General features: G+C 43.2%; 1 protein-coding gene across 4 annotated transcripts in view; it reads left to right on the forward strand.

Moving 5' to 3' along the window:
* The window catches only part of LOC121577585 (sodium-coupled neutral amino acid transporter 3), a 90,789-nt gene that overhangs the window by 51,391 nt on the left and 16,587 nt on the right, over positions 1–22,811 (forward strand). For all 4 annotated transcript variants that reach the window (XM_041891312.2, XM_041891314.2, XM_041891315.2 and 1 more), the window contains 4 exons: positions 1,551–1,643; positions 2,093–2,174; positions 20,245–20,327; positions 21,414–21,472. In XM_041891312.2, the coding sequence (XP_041747246.1) occupies positions 1,551–1,643; positions 2,093–2,174; positions 20,245–20,327; positions 21,414–21,472 (317 nt within the window). The remainder of the gene's footprint in view (positions 1–1,550; positions 1,644–2,092; positions 2,175–20,244; positions 20,328–21,413; positions 21,473–22,811) is intronic.

A 22,811-nucleotide genomic window follows, 5' to 3' on the forward strand; every position in this document is an offset into this window, starting at 1 on the left:
ATGTAATCATTTGGCGAAGTGGAGTCTTTTGTTTAGACATGTAGCTAGCGAGCTAGCTAAACAATTAACCATAATCCCAACCCATACAGTATAACAATACAAATTGATTGTCATAGCTAGCCATCATGCATGAAATGATGTAGTATGAATCTGCAGGTAGCTAAAGCTAACCAACTAGGTTCAATGTTAGCTAGCTAGCTAACAGTAGTCTATAACTAGCAATGCAAATGGTTTTCTGAGATATTAATAATATTACTACACAGATCATACACATAGCTAGCTAGCTAGCCAGCCAGCTAACGTTAACTAGCTAGCTAACATTATGCTTTAACTTGCAATGAAAACAACTTTGACAAAATTTGAAATGTATAATATGTGAAAATGTAGCTAGACTCTTACCCGTATACATGGAATGCTTCACGGCAGACTGGAACCCCTTTCACTAAGTAAGAAGTTCTCTGTCATTTGCATTTTGTTTCTACAGCTTGCTTGGGCCGTTGTGTCAAGTCACTCCGGTTCACACTGACTGTGTGCAATGCCATAAGAATCATCATATCTTTCTCACTCTCTGTCACGGATGCCATGGTTGCCCTTGGTTTGAAGATGTAATCCGGAAGACAGGTGTTTTATACAACAGCCTTCTGTGCTCTCTTTTCGACTCCCTCCGCATTTGCAATCAAACATCCAAATTTCCTTCACCTTGTTCTCATACTCCGCTTCCACCAGGCATTCCACTGATTTCAAAACTCGGTCAACTTCTTCCGTGACAACAACACTGTTGATCTCAGTTTCTTCCCCATCACTGTCGTCAGAAGAGACTCTACAATATCTGGTTCAATTAAAATGTTTTTACCTAAGTCAGGGATTTCCTCATCATCTGATTCAGTTTTAGAGTCAGAGAGAGTCAGCATGGCACGATCGTCCTCCAGAAAGTAGTACATTACAACTTTTTTCCACTAATCTTGCACCTGCTAAATTCAGGGCAGCAATGTTGTTGAGAGCAGTAGCAACACTTTTGCAGTTCTCCATGGCTAACGTTATATCTTTAAAAAAAGCTGTGGTAGCAAGGATTATCTACACATACTGAGGAGCTCATGTTATAGACAGAAGCATGCTACATGGCAGACCAATCAGAACTCATCTCTCAGCATGTCCAGCCCATCCATTATCTCAGCCAATCATGGCTATCGGGAAGGTTCCTGTCTTTTTCTGTGGCTAAACCAACTAGGCTCGTAATTTAACAATTGTATTCGTATTTACAGATGACATATACATTTGTTATTAATGCACATGACAGTTTACATGTTCAAGAAGGAATTTCTGCAAAAAGAATGTATTTTGATTTTAAAAAACCTGTGAAGTAGTGAGGCCTGTCATACGCCCAGCTTTCTGAAATGGGGCACATATGTTTAATTAGACTGATCACTAGGAATTCACATTCCCCTCTCCAGTGCCCTCCATTCTGATATGCTTTAATAGCATGGCTTTTCTGCATGCTCTACGCCACAGTACAGTTCTGTATGTTAATGTGTTTGATGACTGTGCCTCAGGTATCCGGGCGTATGAACAGCTTGGCCAAAGGGCGTTTGGAACGCCAGGCAAGATGGCTGCCGGCATCGCCATCACACTGCAGAACATCGGAGGTGAGGGCTCTGTCACATGCACGCACACGCACACACACACACACACACACACACACACACACACACACACACACACACACACACTGAATTCACTGTTTTCGTTATGTTTTCTATTGTTTTCTCAAGGGGATATATCAGCACAACATCAAAGTATTCAATCTGAAAGGGATAAAAGGGATTAGCATGTGTGTCAGTGTGTGTTTTAAAATACATTTAGATTTGCTGGAATATGATAATCTCTCTTGTATTTCCAGGATAATATGCACAGCCTGCACAAGCATTAAGTGTGTGTGTATACATTGTGTGTGTATATACTGTGTGTGTATACTGAGTGTGTATACTGAGTGTGTATAAGTGTGAGTGTGTGCATGTGTGTTTATGTCTGTATACAGTGTATGTGTGTGATCCTATTACTAATAGCTGTGTCTCTCTGTGTGTCCCTCCCACAGCCATGTCCAGTTACCTGTACATAGTGAAGTATGAGTTCCCTCTGGTCATCCAGGCCTTCCTGGGGGTCGACAAGCCATCAGGGTGAGTAACATACAGCATGTTTTTTACTTATCACACATATTACAATAGTAACATAGACTGTTCTGAAACAGTTCTGAATGTATCAGGCAAGGAGGGAGAGGTGACTAGCTGTGTTTTCATCCAGTTGTATGGATGGGCATTAAAGTTCAGCAGAAGGAGATATGATCCAACAGTGAATTCCTCCAGTTATCCTGAGCCAGTGTTAAACCACCACAGGAGAAACCTCCTCTCAGGTTGAGCCAATCTAATTCTAAGGTGCCAACTGGCACTGACAGGTCTGCAGACCTTTGTGTCACCATGTGATGAGGTGTGAATGACGGAGTCAGGCGCAGGAGGTAAAACACAGAAATCAAGAGTTTATTCAGTGTACAATAATGTAGTGCATATAGCGACAGATCGAAACTAGCACAAGGGAAAATCAACCTTGGCTGCATACAAGTAAAGAGTAGCTCAACCGAGGATATCCGGACCGGACCCTTCCTACTCCACGAGGTACTGAAAGCCCCCCACCCGGCACCTCGATTCCAGGATGGACCGGACAGAGTACGCCGGCGCCCCCTCGATGTCCAAAGGAGGTGGAGGGACCTCCCGCACCTCAGACTCCTGGAGCGGACCAGCCACCACCGGCCTGAGGAGAGACACATGAATCGAGGGGTTAATACGGTAATCAGGGGGGAGTAATAACCTATATGTGACCTCGTTGATTCTCCTCAGGACTTTGAATGGCCCTACAAACCGCGGGCTCAGCTTCCGGCAGGGCAGGCATAGGGGCAGATTCCGGGTCGAGAGCCAGACCCGATCCCCTGGTACAAAGACGGGGGCCTCACTGCGGTGACGGACAGCGTTGGCCTTCTGACGACGCACTGCGCATTGGAGGTGAACATGGGCAGCGTTCCACGTCTCCTCCGCGTGCCGAAACCAGTCATCCACTGCAGGAGCTTCGGTCTGGCTCTGGTGCCACGGTGCCAAAACCGGTTGATAACCTAAAACACACTGAAATGGTGTTTGGTTCGTAGAGGAGTGGCGGAGAGAGTTCTGGGCATATTCTGCCCATGGCAGGAACACCGACCACTCCCCCGGCCGGTCCTGGCAATAGGACCTCAGGAATCTACCCACATCCTGATTAACCTGTTCCACCTGCCCATTATTCTCAGGGTGGAACCCAGAGGTCAGGCTGACCGAGACTCCCAGACGTTCCATGAACGCCTTCCAGACTTTTGACGTGAACTGGGGACCTCGGTCAGACACTATATCCTCTGGTACCCCGTAGTGCCGGAAGACGTGTGTAAACAGGGCCTCCGCAGTTTGCAGAGCCGTGGGGAGACCGGGCAGAGGAAGGAGGCGGCAGTCCTTCAAAGCGGTCCACAACGACCAGGATGGTGGTGTTCCCTTGAGAGAGAGGCAGATCAGTTAAAAAATCAACACTCAAATGAGACCATGGTCATTGTGGAACTGGTAAAGGTTTTAACTTACCCACTGGGAGGTGCCTGGGTGCCTTACTCTGGGTGCACACTGAGCAGGAGGAAACATACACCCTCACGTCCTTAGCCAAGGTAGGCCACCAGTACTTTTCGGTCAGGCAGCGTACTGTACGACCGATACCTGGGTGACCAGAGGAGGGTGACGTGTGTGCCCAGTAGATCAGACGATCACGGATAAGCGCAGGCATGTACTGCAGCCCAGCTGGACACTGAGGTGGAGATGGGTCTGTGCGTAATGCCTGCGCTATATCCGCGTCCATCACCCATACTACTGGCGCCGCAATGCAGGAGTCTGGCAGTAAGGGGGTATTGTCTCTGGGCCTCTTCTCTGTATCATACAGCCGGGACAGTGCGTCTGCCTTCACGTTCTTCGTACCCAGAATGTATGACAGTGTGAAGTCAAACCGGGTGAAGAATAGGGCCCACCTGGCCTGGCGAGGGTTCAGCCTCCTCGCTGCCCGGATGTACTCCAGGTTACGGTGGTCCGTCACAGACGAGGAATGGGTGTTTCGCTCCCTCAAGCCAATGTCTCCACACTGTCAGAGCTCGGACAACAGCCAACAGCTCCCGATCACCAACGCCATAGTTCTGCTCCGCCGGGCTGAGCTTCTTTGAGAAGAACGCACAGGTGCGGAGCTTGGGTGGCGTGCCCGAGCGTTGAGACAGGACTGCTCCCATCCCAACCTCGGACGCATCCACCTCCACTACGAACGGTAATGATGGATCGGGGTGGGCCAGTACCGGGGCCGAGGTGAACAGTTCCCTCAGGTTACTGAAGGCCCTGTCAGCCTCAGCAGACCAGCGGAGCCGGGATGGCCCAGCCTTCAACAGAGATGTAATGGGAGCTGCGACCTTGCCAAAGCCCCGGATAAACCTTGGCTGCATACAAGTAAAGAGTAGCTCACTCACAAAGGACAAGGGGGCAGAGGGAACACTTATACACAGACTAATGAGGGAATGAGTAACAGGTGTGTGTGATTGACAAGACAAGACAAGACAAGACAAATGGAGTGATGATAAATGGAGCGGTCGTGGCTTGTAAACCGGTGACGACGAACGCCGAAACCTGCCCGAGCAAGGAGGAGGGGCAGCCTCGGCTGAATTCGTGACACACCATGCCAAGCAGCTGGCCTGAGAACAGCTGTGTGTGAGAATGACCCTGGGAGGAGAGGGCAGCCTGGCCACGCTGATACAGACACACATCATTACACAGCCAGGCTCCACGGCTGAAATGTAAACCAGAGGATAACACTATGTAGACTAGAGCAGGTTGCCTGATAGTACAATGGCCATTACCCTGAAACAGACTGAGGAGTATACTGTAGCAGCCATCTCTGCACTGTCTATAATCTGGTATATGGTACCTGCCTGGCTTGTGTTGGCGTGTTATGACCAGCTGTCAGTGTGTTTATGATGCTGACTGAGCTGAATGATGTCCAGGAAGTGTTTTACTGCTACACAGAATGTCTCATATTCTCAGTCTGAATGACATTGTGTGTGTGTGTGAGCTGTCCACAGAACGATCCATAGATCAATCAGCACCCAAGGCTGTGTGTGTGTTTTACCAACCAGACTGTCAGATATCTGCTTTTTGCCTGGAGTGTTGATACTGTATGTGGATTGAGGGTTTGTTTGTGTGAGTATGTTGTTGTTGATGTTTGTGTCTGGAATTGCTGTGGTGTGTATGCATCAGTGTGTGTTTGTTTGTGTCCAGTGTGGTTCAGAAGGTCAGTCTCCTCTGCCCCTCTCTGTGATGATGTGGGGCAAGATGGTTGGCTGGGGTGTAGGTGGGGCAGCTCGACACTGACAGCACAATAAATGGACCACTCTCACAGGTTACAACTCTAGAATACAGATGCTGGATTTCTCTGTCATAGAGAAAATATGAGATGAACCTCCTCCACTGTCTCAGATGTGGTGGATTTGGTTAGTATTAGTAATCCAGTGGATTCTATGTGTCATACATTGTCCTATTTCACTTGTTAACCAGAGTCTCTAGGCAGCCACACCTTGTGTGTAGTAGGCTATGATTGGTCTGTCCCAGTATGCTAAGGGAATGGTGTGTCCCCACCCCAGTGACTGTCCAGTAACTATCCAGTCCAGACCCTGCAGCCTCAGACGGGGCTGTGTTTCCCATGTTCTCACCCTCTAGTCCAGGGTTCTTCAATTCCGGTCCTGGAGGGCTGAAACACCTCTGTTTTTCATCCTCTCCTTCTAATCAGGGGCTAATTCAGACCTAGGACACCAGGTGAGTGCAATTAAATACCAGGTAGAAATGAAAAACAGAAGTGTTTCGGCCCTCCAGGACCGGAATTGAAGAACCCTGCTCTAGTCCAATCAGTGGTCACTAGAGACCATATGTTCTCACCCTCTAGTCCAGTCAGTGGTCACTAGAGACCCTATGTTCTCACCCTCTACTCCAATCAGTGGTCACTAGAGACCATATGTTCTCACCCTCTAGTCCAATCAGTGGTCACTAGAGACCATATGTTCTCACCCTCTAGTCCAATCAGTGGTCACTAGAGACCATATGTTCTCACCCTCTAGTCCAGTCAGTGGTCACTAGAGACCCTATGTTCTCACCCTCTACTCCAATCAGTGGTCACTAGAGACCCTATGTTCTCACCCTCTAGTCCAATCAGTGGTCACTAGAGACCATATGTTCTCACCCTCTAGTCCAATCAGTGGTCACTAGAGACCCTATGTTCTCACCCTCTAGTCCAATCAGTGGTCACTAGAAACCCTATGTTCTCACCCTCCAGTCCAATCAATGGTCACTAGAGGCGAGACGGAAGCTATGGATGCAAGGGCTATGGATGCAAGGACTGACCACCCATGATATAAAAATTATACTTTTAACCATGTTTTGAGGCTATATAGTGTTTGTTTAGATTTACTTTGTTTACAAACATTTGAGTAAAACAAACTTATATTTTGAGTTCTGATGGGGTACGACAGTTGAACTAAGCTCATGAGGTATTTATAAGCTATATTCTTCAAGAATCAATGGGTACATATCATTAATTTATGTCAAAAAATTTATGTAGCAACTGCAAATTGCCCCTTTAAGAGCTTTAACACACTGATGTCCCTCTCATACGAGCACCACCTGGGTTAAATGTCTAAAGCAGGGTTCCCCAACTGGTGGGCCACAGGCTGAATTTGGCCCACAGGTGATTTTATATGACCCCCCAAGTTTTTTATAGTTTTTTTTATTGTTGAACATTAAAGACTGTAAAACCCATAGCAAATCAGCTCCAAATGATTTTAATTTAGGAAATCTGTTCCATAGTATTCCCAAGCATAATAGAGAGGCATATGTGATCGTATAAAACAACACAATCTCACACTCAATTTGTGCAAATATGTACAAAAAGTATTTCAGCAGATTTAATGTGTTTTTGTGCATTTTTATGTAGCTTAATTCGTGTGAAAATACACATTTATGTGTGACTTAATTCGTAGGAAAAGACACCTTTTTGTGTGTCTTCATTCATAGGAAAATACATTTTGGGGGGCAAACAACCTTTTGAAAGTTATTAGAGCAATGCATGATGTGTCTTTTTTTGTGTCCCACATTTATTTATATAAAAAAACAAACGTGTTAACAACCCAATATTGTTAATCAACCAGGTTGTCACCGAAATAATTATAATATAATAGTATCTTTACGTTTTTTAAATTTATTAATGCCAATACTGTTTTCTATGCTTATGTTCGCTTAATACTTTGGGATACTTGTGCTCTTGTAGTCAGAAAGGACCTTTTTTTATGAAGGCAGTTAGTAGGCCTTCACGATTTTCTTCATAATGCATTTCATATTTTGTGGAGCCTACATTACACAATTTTCTTCATAATGCATTTAATACAAGGCTTCACTTTTTCATGTACATTACACCATTTCTTTCATAATGCATTTTATACAAGGCTATGTCAAATTTTGTGAGGGTTGCCAGATTGGAGAAAAAATACAGATTTTTATGTTTTTATTTTTTGGTATCAATGAAGGTATTTGATTGGACTTTGAACGGCCCCACAAACCGCGGGCTCAGCTTCCGGCAGGGCAGGCGGAGGGGCAGATTCTGGGTCGAGAGCCAGACCCAATCACCCGGTACAAAGACCGGGGCCTCACTGCGGTGGCGGTCAGCGTTGGCCTTCTGATGACGCACGGCGCGTTGGAGGTGGACGTGGGCAGTGTCCCACGTCTCCTCCACGTGCCGAAACCAGTCATCCACCGCAGGAGCCTCGGTCTGGCTCTGGTGCCACATTGGAATGGCGTTAGGTTAGTGGAGGAGTGACGGAGAGAGTTCTGGGCACCGACCACTCCCCCGGCCGGTCCTGGCAGTAGGACCGAAGGAACCTACCCACATCCTGATTTACCCATTCCACCTGCCCATTAGACTCGGGGTGGAAACCAGAGGTATGGCTGACCGAGACCCCCAGATGTTCCATGAATGCCTTCCAGACCTTGGATGTGAACTGGGGACCTCGGTCAGACACTATATCCTCTGGTACCCCGTAGTGATGGAAGACGTGTGTAAACAGGGCCTCTGCAGTTTGCAGGGCCGTGGGGAGACCGGACAGAGGAAGGAGGCGGCAGGCCTTGGAAAAGCAGTCCACAATGACCAGGATGGTGGTGTTACCTTGGGAGAGGGGAAGATCAGTCAGAAAATCAACACTCAGGTGAGACCATGGTCGTTGTGGAACTGGTAAAAGTTGTAACTTACCCGCTGGGAGGTGCCTAGGTGCCTTACTCTGGGTGCACACCGAGCAGGAGGAAACACCCTCACATCCTTAGCCAAGGTAGGCCACCAGTACTTTCCGGTCAGGCAGCGCACTGTACGACCGATACCTGGCTGACCAGAGGAGGGTGACGTGTGTGCCCATTAGATCAGACGATCACGGATAAGAGCAGGCACGTACTGCAGCCAAGCTGGACACTGAGGTGGAGATGGCGCTGTGCGTAATGCCTGCTCTATATCCGTGTCCATCGCCCATCCTACCGGCGCCACAATGCAGGATGCCGGGAGTATATGGCTGTTGTCTCTGGGCCTCTCCTCTGTGTCATACAGCGGTGACAATGCGTCTGCCTTCACGTTCTTCGTACCCGGGATGTATGATAGTGTGAAATCAAACCGGGTGAAGAATAGGGTCCACCTGGCCTAGCGAGGATTCAGCCTCCTCGCTGCCCGGATGTACTCTAGGTTACGGTGGTCCATCCAGACAAGGAAAGGGTGTTTCGCCCCTTCGAGCCAATTCCTCCACACGGTCAGGACTCGGACAACAGTCAACAGCTCCCGATCACCAATGGCGTAGTTCTGCTCCGCCGGGCTGAGCTTCTTAGAGAAGAAGGCACAGGTGCGGAGCTTGGGTGGTGTGCCCGAGTGTTGAGATAGGACAGCGCCTATCCCTACCTCGGATGCATCCACCTCCACTACGAATGTACACAGTTACGCTGGATAGCGTCAACAGTCCAGTGCGCAAAACAGGCGCACTGGAACAAATACAGGCACACGGGGAAAATATACCCCGCCAACATATAACTATTCACCCCCCCAAAGTCAATACTTTGTAGAGCCACCTTTTGCAGCATTTACAGCTGCAAGTCTCTTGGGGTATGTCTCTATAAGCTTGGCACATCTAGCCACTGGGATGTGTTGCCCATTCTTCAAGGCAAAACTGCTCCAGCTCCTTCAAGTTGGATGGGTTCTGCTGGTGTACAGCAATCTTTAAGTCATACCACAGATTCTCAATTGGATGGAGGTCTGGGCTTTGACTAGGCTATTCCAAGACATTAAAATGTTTCCCCTTAAACCACTCAAGTGTTGCTTTAGCGGTATGCTTAGGGTCATTGTCATGCTGGAAGGTGAACCTCCGTCCCAGTCTTAAATCTCTGGAAGACTGAAACAGGTTTCCCTCAAGAATTTCCCTGTATTTAGCGCCATCCATCATTCCTTCAATTCTGACCAGTTTCCCAGTCCCTGCCACTGTGGGGATGGTGTTCTCGGGGTGATGAGAGGTGATGAGAGGTGTTGGGTTTACTCCAGACATAGCGTTTTCCTTGATGGCCAAAAAGCTCAATTTTTGTCTCATCTGACCAGAGTACCTTCTTCCATATGTTTGGGGAGTCTCCCACATGCCTTTTGGCGAACACCAAACATGTTTGCTTATTTCTTTCTTTAAGCAATGGCATGTTTCTGGCCACTCTTCTGTAAAGCCAAGCTCTGTGGAGTGTACGGCTTAAAGTGGTCCTATTGACAGATACTCCAATCTCCGCTGTGGATCTTTGCAGCTCCTTCAGGGTTATCTTTGGTCACTTTGATGCCTCTCTGATTAATGCCCTCCTTGCCTGGTCCGTGAGTTTTGGTGGGCGGCCCTCTCTTGGCAGGTTTGTTGTGGTGCCATATTCTTTCAATTTTTTAATAATGGATTTAATGGTGCTCCGTGGGATGTTCAAAGTTTCGGATATTTTTTTATAACCCAACCCTGATCTGTACTTCTCCACAACTTTGTCCCTGAACTGTTTGGAGAGCTCCTTGGTCTTCATGGTGCCCCTTGCTTAGTGGTGTTGCAGACTCTGGAGCCTTTCAGAACAGGTGTATATATACTGAGATCACCTGACACTTAGATTGCACACAGGTGGACTTTATTTAACTAATTATGTGACTTCTGAAGGTAATTGGTTGCACCAGATCTTATTTAGGGGCTTCATAGCAAAGGGGGTGAATACATATGCACGCACCACTTTTCCGTTATTTATTTTTTAGAATTTTTTGAAACAAGTTATTTTTTAAATTTCACTTTAAATTTCACCTATTTTGTGTATGTCCATTACATGAAATACAAATAGAAATCCATTTAAATTACAGGTTGTAATGCAACAAAATAGGAAAAACGCTTAGGGGGTTGAATACTTTTGCAAGGCACTGTATTTGTCTACCAATATGATGTGGATCATTGTCAGGTTATTAGATATATACAGTGCATTTGGAAAGTATTCAAACCCCTTGACTTTTTCCACGTTTTATTACGTTACAGCCTTATTCTAAAATTTATTAAATAAAAATGTTCCCTCATCAATCTACACACAATGCCCCATAACGACAGAGCGAAAACTGTATGTTTTGAAAATTTTGCAAATGTATAAAACATCAAAACAGAAATACCCTTTGCTATGAGACTCAAGAAAATTGAGCTCATGTGCATCCTGTTTCCATTGATCATCCTTGAGATGTCTTTACAACTTGGAGTCTTGGATTGGAGTCCACCTGTGGTAAATTATATTGATTGGACATGATTTGGAAAGGCACAAACCTGTCTATATAAGGTCCCACAGTTGACAGTGCATCTCAGAGCAAAAACCAAGCCATGTGGTCGAAGGAATTGTCCGTAGAGCTCCGAGACAGGATTGTGTCGAGGGGAAGGGTACCAAAAACATTTCTGCAGCATTGAAGGTCCCTAAGAACACAGTGGCCTCCATCATTCTTAAATGGAAGAAGTTTGGAACCACCTAGACTCTTCCTAGAGCTGGCCGCCCGGCCAAACTGAGCAATCAGGGGAGAAGGGCCTTGGTCAGGGAGGTGACCAAGAACCAGATGGTCACTCTGACAGAGCTCCAGAGTTCCTTTGTGGAGATGGGCGCACCTTCCAAAAGAACATGTTTCTCTGGTCTGATGAAACCAACTCTTTGGCCTGAATGCCAAGCATCACGTCTGGAGGAAACCTGGCACCATCCCTACAGGGAAGCACGGTGGTAGCAGCATCATGCTGTTGGGATGTTTTTCAGTGGCAGGGACTGGGAGACTAGGATAGAGGGAAAGATGAATGGAGCAAAGTACAGAGAGATCCTTGATGAAAACCTGCTCCAGAGTGCTCAGGACCTCAGACAAGGGCGAAGGTTCACCTTCCAACAGGACAACAACCCTATCCAACCAGAGCTTGAGAGGATCTGCAGAGAAGAATGGGAGAAACTCCCCAAATACAGGTGTGCCAAGCTTGTAGCGTCATACCCAAGAAGACTCAAGGCTGTAATCGCTGCCAAAGGTGCTTCAACAAAGTACTGAGTAAAGGGTCTGAATACTTATGTAAATATGATATTTAAGTTTTTAATTTTTTACAAATTTGCAACAAAAAAACAACAACTTTTTTTTGCTTTGTCATTATGGAGTATTGTGTGTAGATTGATGAGATTGTTGTTTTTTAAATCCATTTTAGAATAAGGCTGTAACGTAACAAAATGTGGAAAAGGTCAAGGGGTCTGAATACTTTCCGAATGCACTGTAAGCTTCAGTAACAAATGAACACCATGGTTGTAATAACACTTTAAACAGGTAGTTTGTATATTTGTAGAATGTGTTTGTTTTGGGTCCACACTGGTAAGTTAACTTATATACAGTGGGGGAAAAAAGTATTTAGTCAGCCACCAATTGTGCAAGTTCTCCCACTTAAAAAGATGAGAGAGGCCTGTAATTTTCATCATAGGTACACGTCAACTATGACAGACAAATTGAGAAAAAAGAATCCAGAAAATCACATTGTAGGATTTTTAATGAATTTATTTGCAAATTATGGTGGAAAATAAGTAAACAAGCAATATTTCTGGCTCTCACAGACCTGTAACTTCTTCTTTAAGAGGCTCCTCTGTCCTCCACCCGTTACCTGTATTAATGGCACCTGTTTGAACTTGTTATCAGTATAAAAGACACCTGTCCACAACCTCAAACAGTCACACTCCAAACTCCACTATGGCCAAGACCAAAGAGCTGTCAAAGGACACCAGAAACAAAATTGTAGACCTGCACCAGGCTGGGAAGACTGAATCTGCAATAGGTAAGCAGCTTGGTTTGAAGAAATCAACTGTGGGAGCAATTATTAGGAAATGGAAGACATACAAGACCACTGATAATCTCCCTCGATCTGGGGCTCCACGCAAGATCTCACCCCGTGGGGTCAAAATGATCACAAGAACGGTGAGCAAAAATCCCAGAACCACACGGGGGGACCTAGTGAATGACCTGCAGAGAGCTGGGACCAAAGTAACAAAGCCTACCATCAGTAACACACTACGCCGCCTGGGACTCAAATCCTGCAGTGCCAGACGTGTCCCCCTGCTTAAGCCAGTACATGTCCAGGCCCGTCTGAAGTTTGCTAGAGTGCATTTGGATGATCCAGAAGAGGATTGGGAGAATGTCATATGGTCAGATGTAACCAAAATATAACTTTTTGGTAAAAACTCAACTCGTCGTGTTTGGAGGACAAAGAATGCTGAGTTGCATCCAAAGAACACCATACCTACTGTGAAGCATGGGGGTGGAAACATCATGCTTTGGGGCTGTTTTTCTGCAAAGGGACCAGGACGACTGATCTGTGTAAAGGAAAGAATGAATGGGGCCATGTATTGTGAGATTTTGAGTGAAAACCTCCTTCCATCAGCAAGGGCATTGAAGATGAAACGTGGCTGGGTCTTTCAGCATGACAATGATCCCAAACACACCGCCCGGGCAACGAAGGAGTGGCTTCGTAAGAAGCATTTCAAGGTCCTGGAGTGGCCTAGCCAGTCTCCAGATCTCAACCCCAACAAAGGGTATATAACAAAGTATTGAGAAACTTTTGTTATTGACCAAATACTTATTTTCCACCATAATTTGCAAATAAATTCATAAAAAATCCTACAATGTGATTTTCTGGATTTTTTTTTCTCATTTTGTCTTTCATAGTTGACGTGTACCTATGATGAAAATTGCAGGCCTCTCTCATCTTTTTAAGTGGGAGAACTTGCACAATTGGTGGCTGACTAAATACTTTTTTTCCCCACTGTAAATGTCTAGTCACAGAGGATTGGTCAGGCCATAGCACTTTCCATTCAGCTTCAGGCAACTTTGATGTAAGACTTGATCACACCTGTAGTGACTACTTCTATCCGTCACACCCATTGTTGCTAATTTATTGTTCACTAGATATATCAATGTAATAACACCCAACACAATGTTGAAAAACAGAATGCTTCCCACCACTAGATCAAATAACTAGACATGAGCTGGATGTGATCCCAATGCGTGATCCCAATGTAGAGGAAGAAAGTGAACGCTGCAACAGGAACTCTATCCAGGGCCGTTGCAATGAAAGCCTATTAGGCCTCTGGGCAGAGACAGTAGGCCTACAATGCTGGCATATGCCTTGTTACAATAGCCTAAGTATATAACATGATTGACACAACCGTAATAATCATCATGAAACGGCCTTGGAAGTGCCATAAGTGTAAGCCAACATAATTCTACATTAACCTGTTTAACTACATTGATGGGTCATTCTACAGATTCGGTGACATTTCAGTATTGTCAGTGTCCCAAGATGTACTAGTGTTATAACTTGTCAGAACATTTATCAAACTACACTTAAATTACAACATTTCAAAGTTTTACATGTTTTTAATATGGAGTAGAGAATATGATTTTAAACAGAGATGTATTTCAATACTTATATGTTTGCTTTTCTTAGGAGTATTAAGAATTTCGCCTGTCCCTATTGACCATCATGCAAATGGCGTGACTCATTTTGAGTACACAGTGTTAAATAATAATGCTTTTTTTTGTTAAATTAATTGTATATGCCCCCTTATTATGCATAATCCATTTTCTCAGCATAAGACATTTTATTTTCTGAGAAATTCAGGCTTTTACCCCTGTCCTTGTATTTCTTTCAACCCCGTAACGCAACAATACCCCCACTCACAATTAAATAATGGTTTGATCCTGTGGACATCATTTATGAGGAAGTGACATCATACAAGTCTTCAGAGAAGCCTGGTGTGACAAGTGGTAAGCTGCTCTCTCACTTTTTATAAATATTTCATGTTTTTTAAGCACATATGGGCTTTGTCAATCTCAGGTATTCAACTCTGTTGGGGGAATTCATAGTTAAGATTTTACCAATAATTGTTTTTATAGCTATGAAGTATAACAATGTATTTTGTTGAATAAGGCCATGTGGCACACTGCTAGCTGCTAGCATCCCGAATTAGCAACAGATTAGCACAAAATCTTCAACCCTGTCACATTCAACCCCATCACATTTTTCAATGTTACGGGGTTGAATGGCTGTTACAGGGTTGAATAGCTGTTAAATCTTAGCAATATTTAATGTATATTGCTTAATACCAATCATATTTTCTTGTTGAATGTTTGTTGTTTACGGTTTTACAGTATCAACTAAAAGTACGAGGAATTTTTGAAAATAATAACTTTAAAAAAGTGACAATTAATTTGTTCTCTCTCCTATATACATTGACATATTTAGGAGTATTATCTACAAGTTCATGTTCATTTTACTACATAGTGATTAAAAGGATACAATATTTAGTCTTGAAGAGTAAGCAGGTCATTGACTTGACCTTGACCTACAATTTCAGATTCAACAATGGAAAAAACAGCAGCAGAAAGGAAACACACATAGAGAGGAAGGTGAGGGACATCCGCGCGCCGGTAGTCAGGTAATTCTCCTGGAAATGTAAGATCTTTAAGACACGAGGTGGTGGTGGTCATGGACACACAATCAACAGAAAATAAAGTTTTGTTGCTTTAAAGCATAATTTGGTAATGCATAAAAAGACTAGAGAATGTAAATGAAGACTAGTCTAAAAAGACATACAGTATACTGCCTTGGCAACTGGTGCGTGAGGGGTTCATGTTCACTAGCCGACTGGTTTGTACTGACATATTTAGGAGTATTATCTGCAAGTTCACGTTCATTTTACTACATAGTGATTAAAAGGATACAGTAATTAGTTTTGGAGAGTAAACTGGTCATTGACTTGACCTTGACCTACAATTTCAGATTCAACAATGGCAAAAACAGCAGCAGAAAGGCAAAGATTTGCCAGTAGTTCCATCCACAATGCGGATCCACCAAGTTGTTTGTGTGGCTGCAAGGCAAATTGCCTACCGTGATGTAAGCTGTATGTGCACAGTCCACAACAAGAAACTGGAATGCCAGTGTTTCAATACACAACATTTCACATTTACCCCTAAAGTTACATCAGTCGTGTCACAGAGGGAGGTTGATTGGGCAAATCCAGACATATGCGGGGAATGGTGCGTGGCCAAATATGATGACGATTTCTATCCCGGAATAATTCTAGCCACAGATGAATCCCATGTGCAGGTCAAATGCATGTGCTGTGCTGGACTAAATAGGTACTTCTGGCCACTTCTTGATGATATCCTGTGGTATCCATTTGAGGACATCTTGGAACACATTGATCCCCCTAAACCGGTGACTTCTAGGCACATGGAAATACAGAAGGAAGTGTGGGCTAGGCTCTCTCAGTAAAAATGGTGAACAAACTGTAGGCTTACCTATAGGTTATTAATGTTAAGATGTTTGCTTAATGTTCAAACATTCAAACAACACAGACATTCCTGCCATTACTCTGGATATTTCTATGAAATCAATGAAATGTTGTAACTGTTGTTAGTTTATTAATGTGTTTTAATCTGTCTAGATTTCATCTTGATTGTTTAAACTTTAAAAGCTATGTTGACAGTAGTTTAAAATGTTAAAAAATGGCAACATGTGACCTATATAGGTTATCAATGTTAAGATGTTTGCTCAATGTTCAAACAGACTCCTGCCATTATCAGATGGATATTTTTATGAAATCAATGAAATGTTGTTACTGTTATTAGTTCATTAATGTGTTTTACTCTGTCTAGCTTTCATCTAGATTCTTTAGATTTTAAAAGCTATGTTGACAGTAGGTTTAAAAATGTTTAAAATGTTTAAAAAATGGCAACATGTTAGTGATCTCAAAAGATATAACATATGACACGTGATGCTTTTCACTCAACCCTGTTACATGATTTTCAACCCTGTTGCGGTGCATTCATCCCTGTTACGAGATTATTTTTTACATTTTTGTATTAAATACACAAAATATAACACCAATAGTGTTTTTATTGTGTGTATTAAATCAGGGTAAATAATGCTATTTCAATTTTGTCAGGAATTACGCAGCATTCTTGCACATTTCTTGCGAAAATGTGGAGTTAGATTAGAAATTTCTTCATCGTAAACTGGAAAGGATGGTGCTGGTCAGTTTTTCTTGATTTTCTCTTTAATTACAATATGCCATTATTTACAAGGGACATCTAAACTGTGAGATTATGCCAGAAGCTGATCTCAAGCTTATTGGAAAAATGAATAGTTGAATAACAAAATGACTGTGACGCGGTTGAATTAAATTGGGACTTGTTTGAGAAAATAATACAGAATAATAACTTAATACTCTACATTGAGATGGGAAAAGGTATTTTCTATCAAGTACACACATTACTTTGTCACATCAAATAAAAAAAAGCTTAAGATATTAATGTTCATTGTTTCATCCTCCTCAATCACAAAAGGCACCGAATCTGTAGAATGACCCTGATATGGCTTATAAGATCATAGTCCAGACTCGTTAAAGTTGCAAATACCATGGAGTTGCACCAGGGGAATTTCAACCAAACATATTATTTTTTTGCAGGTCTTCTGTTTCCCTAAAGTTAGTGGTGAATTAATTTCCCATCATGAAAATATATCCCTATTCCCCAAACAAATAGCTTAATCGATACCAAAAAAACTCCAATCTGGCAACCCTCATAAAATCCGACATACAATAGCACCAATATCCCAAAGTATTTAGTGAAAACAAGCATAGAAAACAGCATTGGCATAACATTTTTTTTTTTAAATACGTTTTTAGGTGATTAACGATATTGAGTTGTTAACACGTTTGTTTTTTTATTTAAATAAACGTGGGACGCAAAGGCAGTGTAGAACACCATTGCCCAAAATGCATTGCTCCAATAACTTTAAAAATATTGTTTTAAAGTTTGCCCCCCAAAAACGTATTTTCCTATGAATGAAGTTGCACAAACATGTGTCTTTTCCTACTAATTAAGTAGCACAAAATGTGCATTTTCACATGAATTAAGCCACACAAAAACAAACAAAAAACGCATGCAATCTGCTGAAATACTTTTTGTACATAAATTATTTGCACGAATTGAGTGTGAGATTGTGTTGCATACAAATGTAAGCAAGGTTTGAAATGATTATGTTTCAGTCAGATATTATATCTGTTTGAGCTTCTTGCGATCAATTTGCAGTCTACAAATTATTTGTAATTGTGCTCCGGCCCCCGGACCATCCACTCAAGAAAAAATCGTCCTGCAGCTGAATCTAGTTGATGATCCCTGATCTAATGGTTCTGGGAAGATGTAATATATAACGTTATATCATATATTAGGGATGTGCATCATTCCCTTTCAAGACGATTCGATACATACATGGGCTCCGATACGATACAGGAGCTATACGTATTATTTTGAAACGAATAGGTGCGATTCGGTTTGATTAGAGAACGAATTGAATCGATACGATTCGGTTCGATGAGATACGATTCGATGCACTAACATTTGTTGCATAAATACATTCATCGTCCATTCCAAATTCAAATCTGCTGCTGATAGAGCTCATGAGCAGGGTATCTGAGCTGGATCTGTCTGAGCTGACTTTGTGTGTGTGTGTGTTTGTATATGTGTATCAATATTTATCGTTTACAAATTAGCTGTGATTTAGCCAATGAATAGCACAATTTTGGATTACACCCCCATCTCGAAATCGAATGGTTTTGACCATTTGGAAACGTAATTAGTTTATTTTCCAGCCTTTTCTCCTCCCGCTTTAGTCATGCCTCGCAAAAGTGATTTCTCGTTATGAAATTATCAACTTTACCCTGTATCTGTGGCGTGTATTCATGGATGCCAAGGGAAGACAGACTTCCCCGAAGAATTGACAAAAAAATAAAATAATACAAATAATAATTTATCTTTCGTCTCTCTGTGTTTCATAATTTTCCTTCAATTCGCAAGAGGCTGAATGTATCTCAGAGGAGAAAGCATCCGAGCGAGCGAAACAGCGCCCCTCTGTCTCTCTTCGTGTAGGCCGTCTATCTGATGCTGTCTGGTCCAAACGAGTATTACATTGTTGCCGCCCCTAGCATTGAAGGCAAGGCAAGCCAGCGGACTTCTGGCCTCCTATGACAAAAAAGTATAAAAAATTAGCCAATCAACATTGAGCTAAATTGTGAATGGTCCTGGTGCACCAAAAAAAGTGTCAAGGGAAGCCAGCTTGGATTTGGCATCACTCCTATCAAATCCCATTGAGGTACATCATTGACAGAAAAACTTTGTTGCATCTCCTTGTGTTGTTGTCCTCTCCGGTGGCTAGCTAGCCAGCTAGCTAAAATTGGCCCTTTCCTAAATTAGCCATGGATAGAGATAGGGATTTGGACTTATTTTTTTACTTAATTCTCTGTACTGGCCAATGATTATAACGCGATTCTGATCCAACCATTAATTCATACATTGTTGTGCCCGTGCGTGGGCTGAGAGGATGGCTAGATGTAGAAGGCTAATGTTAACTAGCTAACGTTGCCCATGAATGGAAGTTAGGCTAGCGAGCAAGCATTTTAGCCAGATAGCCTAGGACAACAAAAAATACTAGTGTGTACTGTATGACAGAGTGATAGACCATTTCGTCAACATGAAAGAGAGGAGGATGGTATTGGCGTTTCTCTACAAGTAGGGTGAGTCAACATGTTTTTTCTACTTGCACAAAAGCGCACACACACAAGCACACAGAAATCAGAACCATGGATAGCCACATCATATTTAGCTTAGTTGATTGGGGGGCTGTTAATAGTCCGGGTAGCCATTTGATTAGCTGTTCAGGAGTCTTTATGGCTTGGGGGTAGAATCTGTTAGAAGCCTTTTGGACCTAGGTATAGCCAGATGTGCATTGTGTCTCTGGTAGCTTAGTTGTATTCCAGTAAAACACAGTTTTCAACAGCACATTGATAACAATAATCTAGCAAATTACGGAATGCAAAATTACTTGTAGATCAATGACTGTCAACACAGTTACATGCTTTTAGTTCGACACTGAAGGAGAGGACGCACCAGTTGTCACAAAATATCAAGTATTTTCAGAAAGTAGAAAGTAATATGAGAAACAAGATGATATGGATTCGGCAATTCGTAATGTTTGAATCGATTTTATGATGGATGCATGATGCTACATTTGGATCAGTTTGGGGTCAGCAGACCAATGCAGTCATATTTTAAACATTTTAATCGGGGATCGATGCATATCGGTGAATTGTTACATCCCTATAATATATGCCATTTAGCAGATGGTTTTATCCAAAGCGACGAACAGTCATGCGTACATACATTTTATGTATGGGTGGTCCCGGGAATCGAACCCACTACCCTGGCGTTACAAGCGCCATACTCTACCAACTGTGTCATTGAGGGAACAGGGGGTGAGTTCCTCAGCGGGTGAGTCCGTTGGAAATATTGTTGATGATGGGTTATCATTATCCCTGGTGGCTTAACTGGCAAGGAGTTTTCCTCTTGTAATTTAACAACACAGATATTGAACATTTCCCTTACAAATAAGGACTAAAGATGTAATAAATTATTTTAGCAGTGTTACATTTCTCTCTCTACCCCCCTCTCCTTTCTCTTCCCTCTTTCTCCCTCCAGTGAGTGGTACTTGAATGGGAACTACCTGGTCATCATGGTGTCCATCAGTGTCATCCTGCCTCTGGCTTTGATGAAGCAGCTAGGTGAGAAAACCTTAATAATTGTATAATTAACCATTTTATAATTATAAGTGACATTTTGTGTTATGTTTTGTAAATGAAGGTTCTCAGAACCAGTGACCTTCCTCTCTTCTGTCTCATTTCTCCTCCCCCTCCTTCTCTTTCACAATCCCCCTCTCTTGCCCCCTCTCCCTTTATTATTTTGTTACATGGCAAACACTCCCCCACTGTTTTAGGATGGACTCAGAGTAGATATCTGTGCTAAACTGTGTCATGTGAGATAATGTTACTCTCAGCAGTCCTATGAAAATGTAAAACTACCCAGCTCAGAATTCCCTGGCTTCAGCTCCATTTAATGAGCTCTCTCATTTAACAAAGTGAAATGTCTACAAAGCTTTCATCAAGTGACAGAGTAAGAGTCTCTCCCTCTGTGACGAGTACTGAGTATACGAAGAGGCAGGACGCAGACGCAGGAATTAACAAGGTCAAGGTTTACTTAACAATGAGAAAGAGAAATAACAAACAGAGTAAACGACAGGAAGCTAAACAATCACACACAACATCATCCAGAACAGTCCAGGGCTAAATAGGGGTGGTGATGAGATGATGAGGTGCAGGTGCGCTGGAGGTGATTAGGGTGCGTTGGGTTTCCATTCCGGTGTTGCCGAGGTGGTGCGCTCAGACCGGTGGCTCTGTAGACCGGCGAATCAGAGCGCCGGAGGGGAGCAACGGGAGGAGACGTGACACCCTCTTGGTTGTCTCTGTGTTTTTCTCCCATAGAGAAGATAGAGAGAGAGAGAGAGAGAGAGAGAGCAGAGAGAAGAAAGAGATTCCATGCTGCCAGGGCCAAGTAATGAGCTGCAGTCCTGTTCAGTCTAGTCTACTGGGCCCTCTAAGAACATACACGCTTATGATCTCACACCCAAATACATTGTCATGAAACTGGGAATGTTTGTATATATTTCCTATAATTAGCATTGGGATTGAGGAAATATTAAACATGAGTGAAATAAGAGAGTCCTTCTAACCTCCCACATTACTTTTCTCAGAGGATATAGCAGGGTGAAGTCTGATGTGAGTAGTTCTGATGTCGTCTCTGTGTCGTTTCAGGGTACCTGGGCTACACCAGTGGCTTCTCTCTCACCTGCATGGTCTTCTTCCTCATCTCGGTATGTACTGTCATATTATACAGCTGTAGACCTCCACCTGTTGCAGTGCTCTCATAATGGACCCAACCCTATCTGGAGACCTGTGCGTAACATAATTTGAATGCAAATCTCCTAGTGACATCAATGCATGAGTTACGCACATGTCCGAGTTACGTGCACGGATCTCAAGTCGTCACAATATGCATGTGTGTCAACTAAAATATACTTTTCATATCTGCAGTAATCATCATGTTTTGGGATCCTTTCAGGAAAAGCAAATCAATTCACTATGCTGGGCTTAGTCTCACTATCAGTCAGTGATCAGTGGTTCTTAGTCTCACTATCAGTCAGTGATCAGTGGTTCTTAGTCTCACTATCAGTCAGTGATCAGTGGTTCTTAGTCTCACTATAAGTCAGTGATCAGTGGTTCTTAGTCTCACTATAAGTCAGTGATCAGTGGTTCTTAGTCTCACTATCAGTCAGTGATCAGAGGTTCTTAGTCTCACTATCAGTCAGTGATCAGAGGTTCTTAGTCTCACTATCAGTCAGTGATCAGAGGTTCTTAGTCTCACTATCAGTCAGTGATCAGAGGTTCTTAGTCTCACTATCAGTCAGTGATCAGAGGTTCTTAGTCTCACTATCAGTCAGTGATCAGAGGTTCTTAGTCTCACTATCAGTCAGTGATCAGAGGTTCTTAGTCTCACTATCAGTCAGTGATCAGAGGTTCTTAGTCTCACTATCAGTCAGTGATCAGAGGTTCTTAGTCTCACTATCAGTCAGTGATCAGAGGTTCTCAGTCTCACTATCAGTCAGTGATCAGAGGTTCTCAGTCTCACTATCAGTCAGTGATCAGAGGTTCTCAGTCTCACTATCAGTCAGTGATCAGAGGTTCTTAGTCTCACTATCAGTCAGTGATCAGAGGTTCTTAGTCTCACTGTCAGTCAGTGATCAGAGGTTCTTAGTCTCACTATCAGTCAGTGATCAGAGGTTCTTAGTCTCACTATCAGTCAGTGATCAGAGGTTCTTAGTCTCACTATCAGTCAGTGATCAGAGGTTCTTAGTCTCACTATCAGTCAGTGATCAGAGGTTCTTAGTCTCACTATCAGTCAGTGATCAGAGGTTCAACCTCTTTATTATTTCCGCTCTCCTCTCAGATTTTTGTGGACAAGTTTTGTACCCTGCAGTTTCAGATGGCGTTGGTCTGTGTGTGTGTGTGTGTCCATATGTGTGTGTGTGTGTGTGTGAGTATGTGTTTCTCTGACCTAGTTTTAGTTCTGTGTGCTGTGCTCTAATACATGTCCGCTGCTCTCTGTCCCTGGCTGGGCCCTGCCATATTTCCAGCCCCTCTGTGTAGGCTAGT

Source organism: Coregonus clupeaformis, chromosome 12 (assembly GCF_020615455.1).
Source record: "Coregonus clupeaformis isolate EN_2021a chromosome 12, ASM2061545v1, whole genome shotgun sequence".
Lineage (NCBI taxonomy): Eukaryota > Metazoa > Chordata > Actinopteri > Salmoniformes > Salmonidae > Coregonus > Coregonus clupeaformis.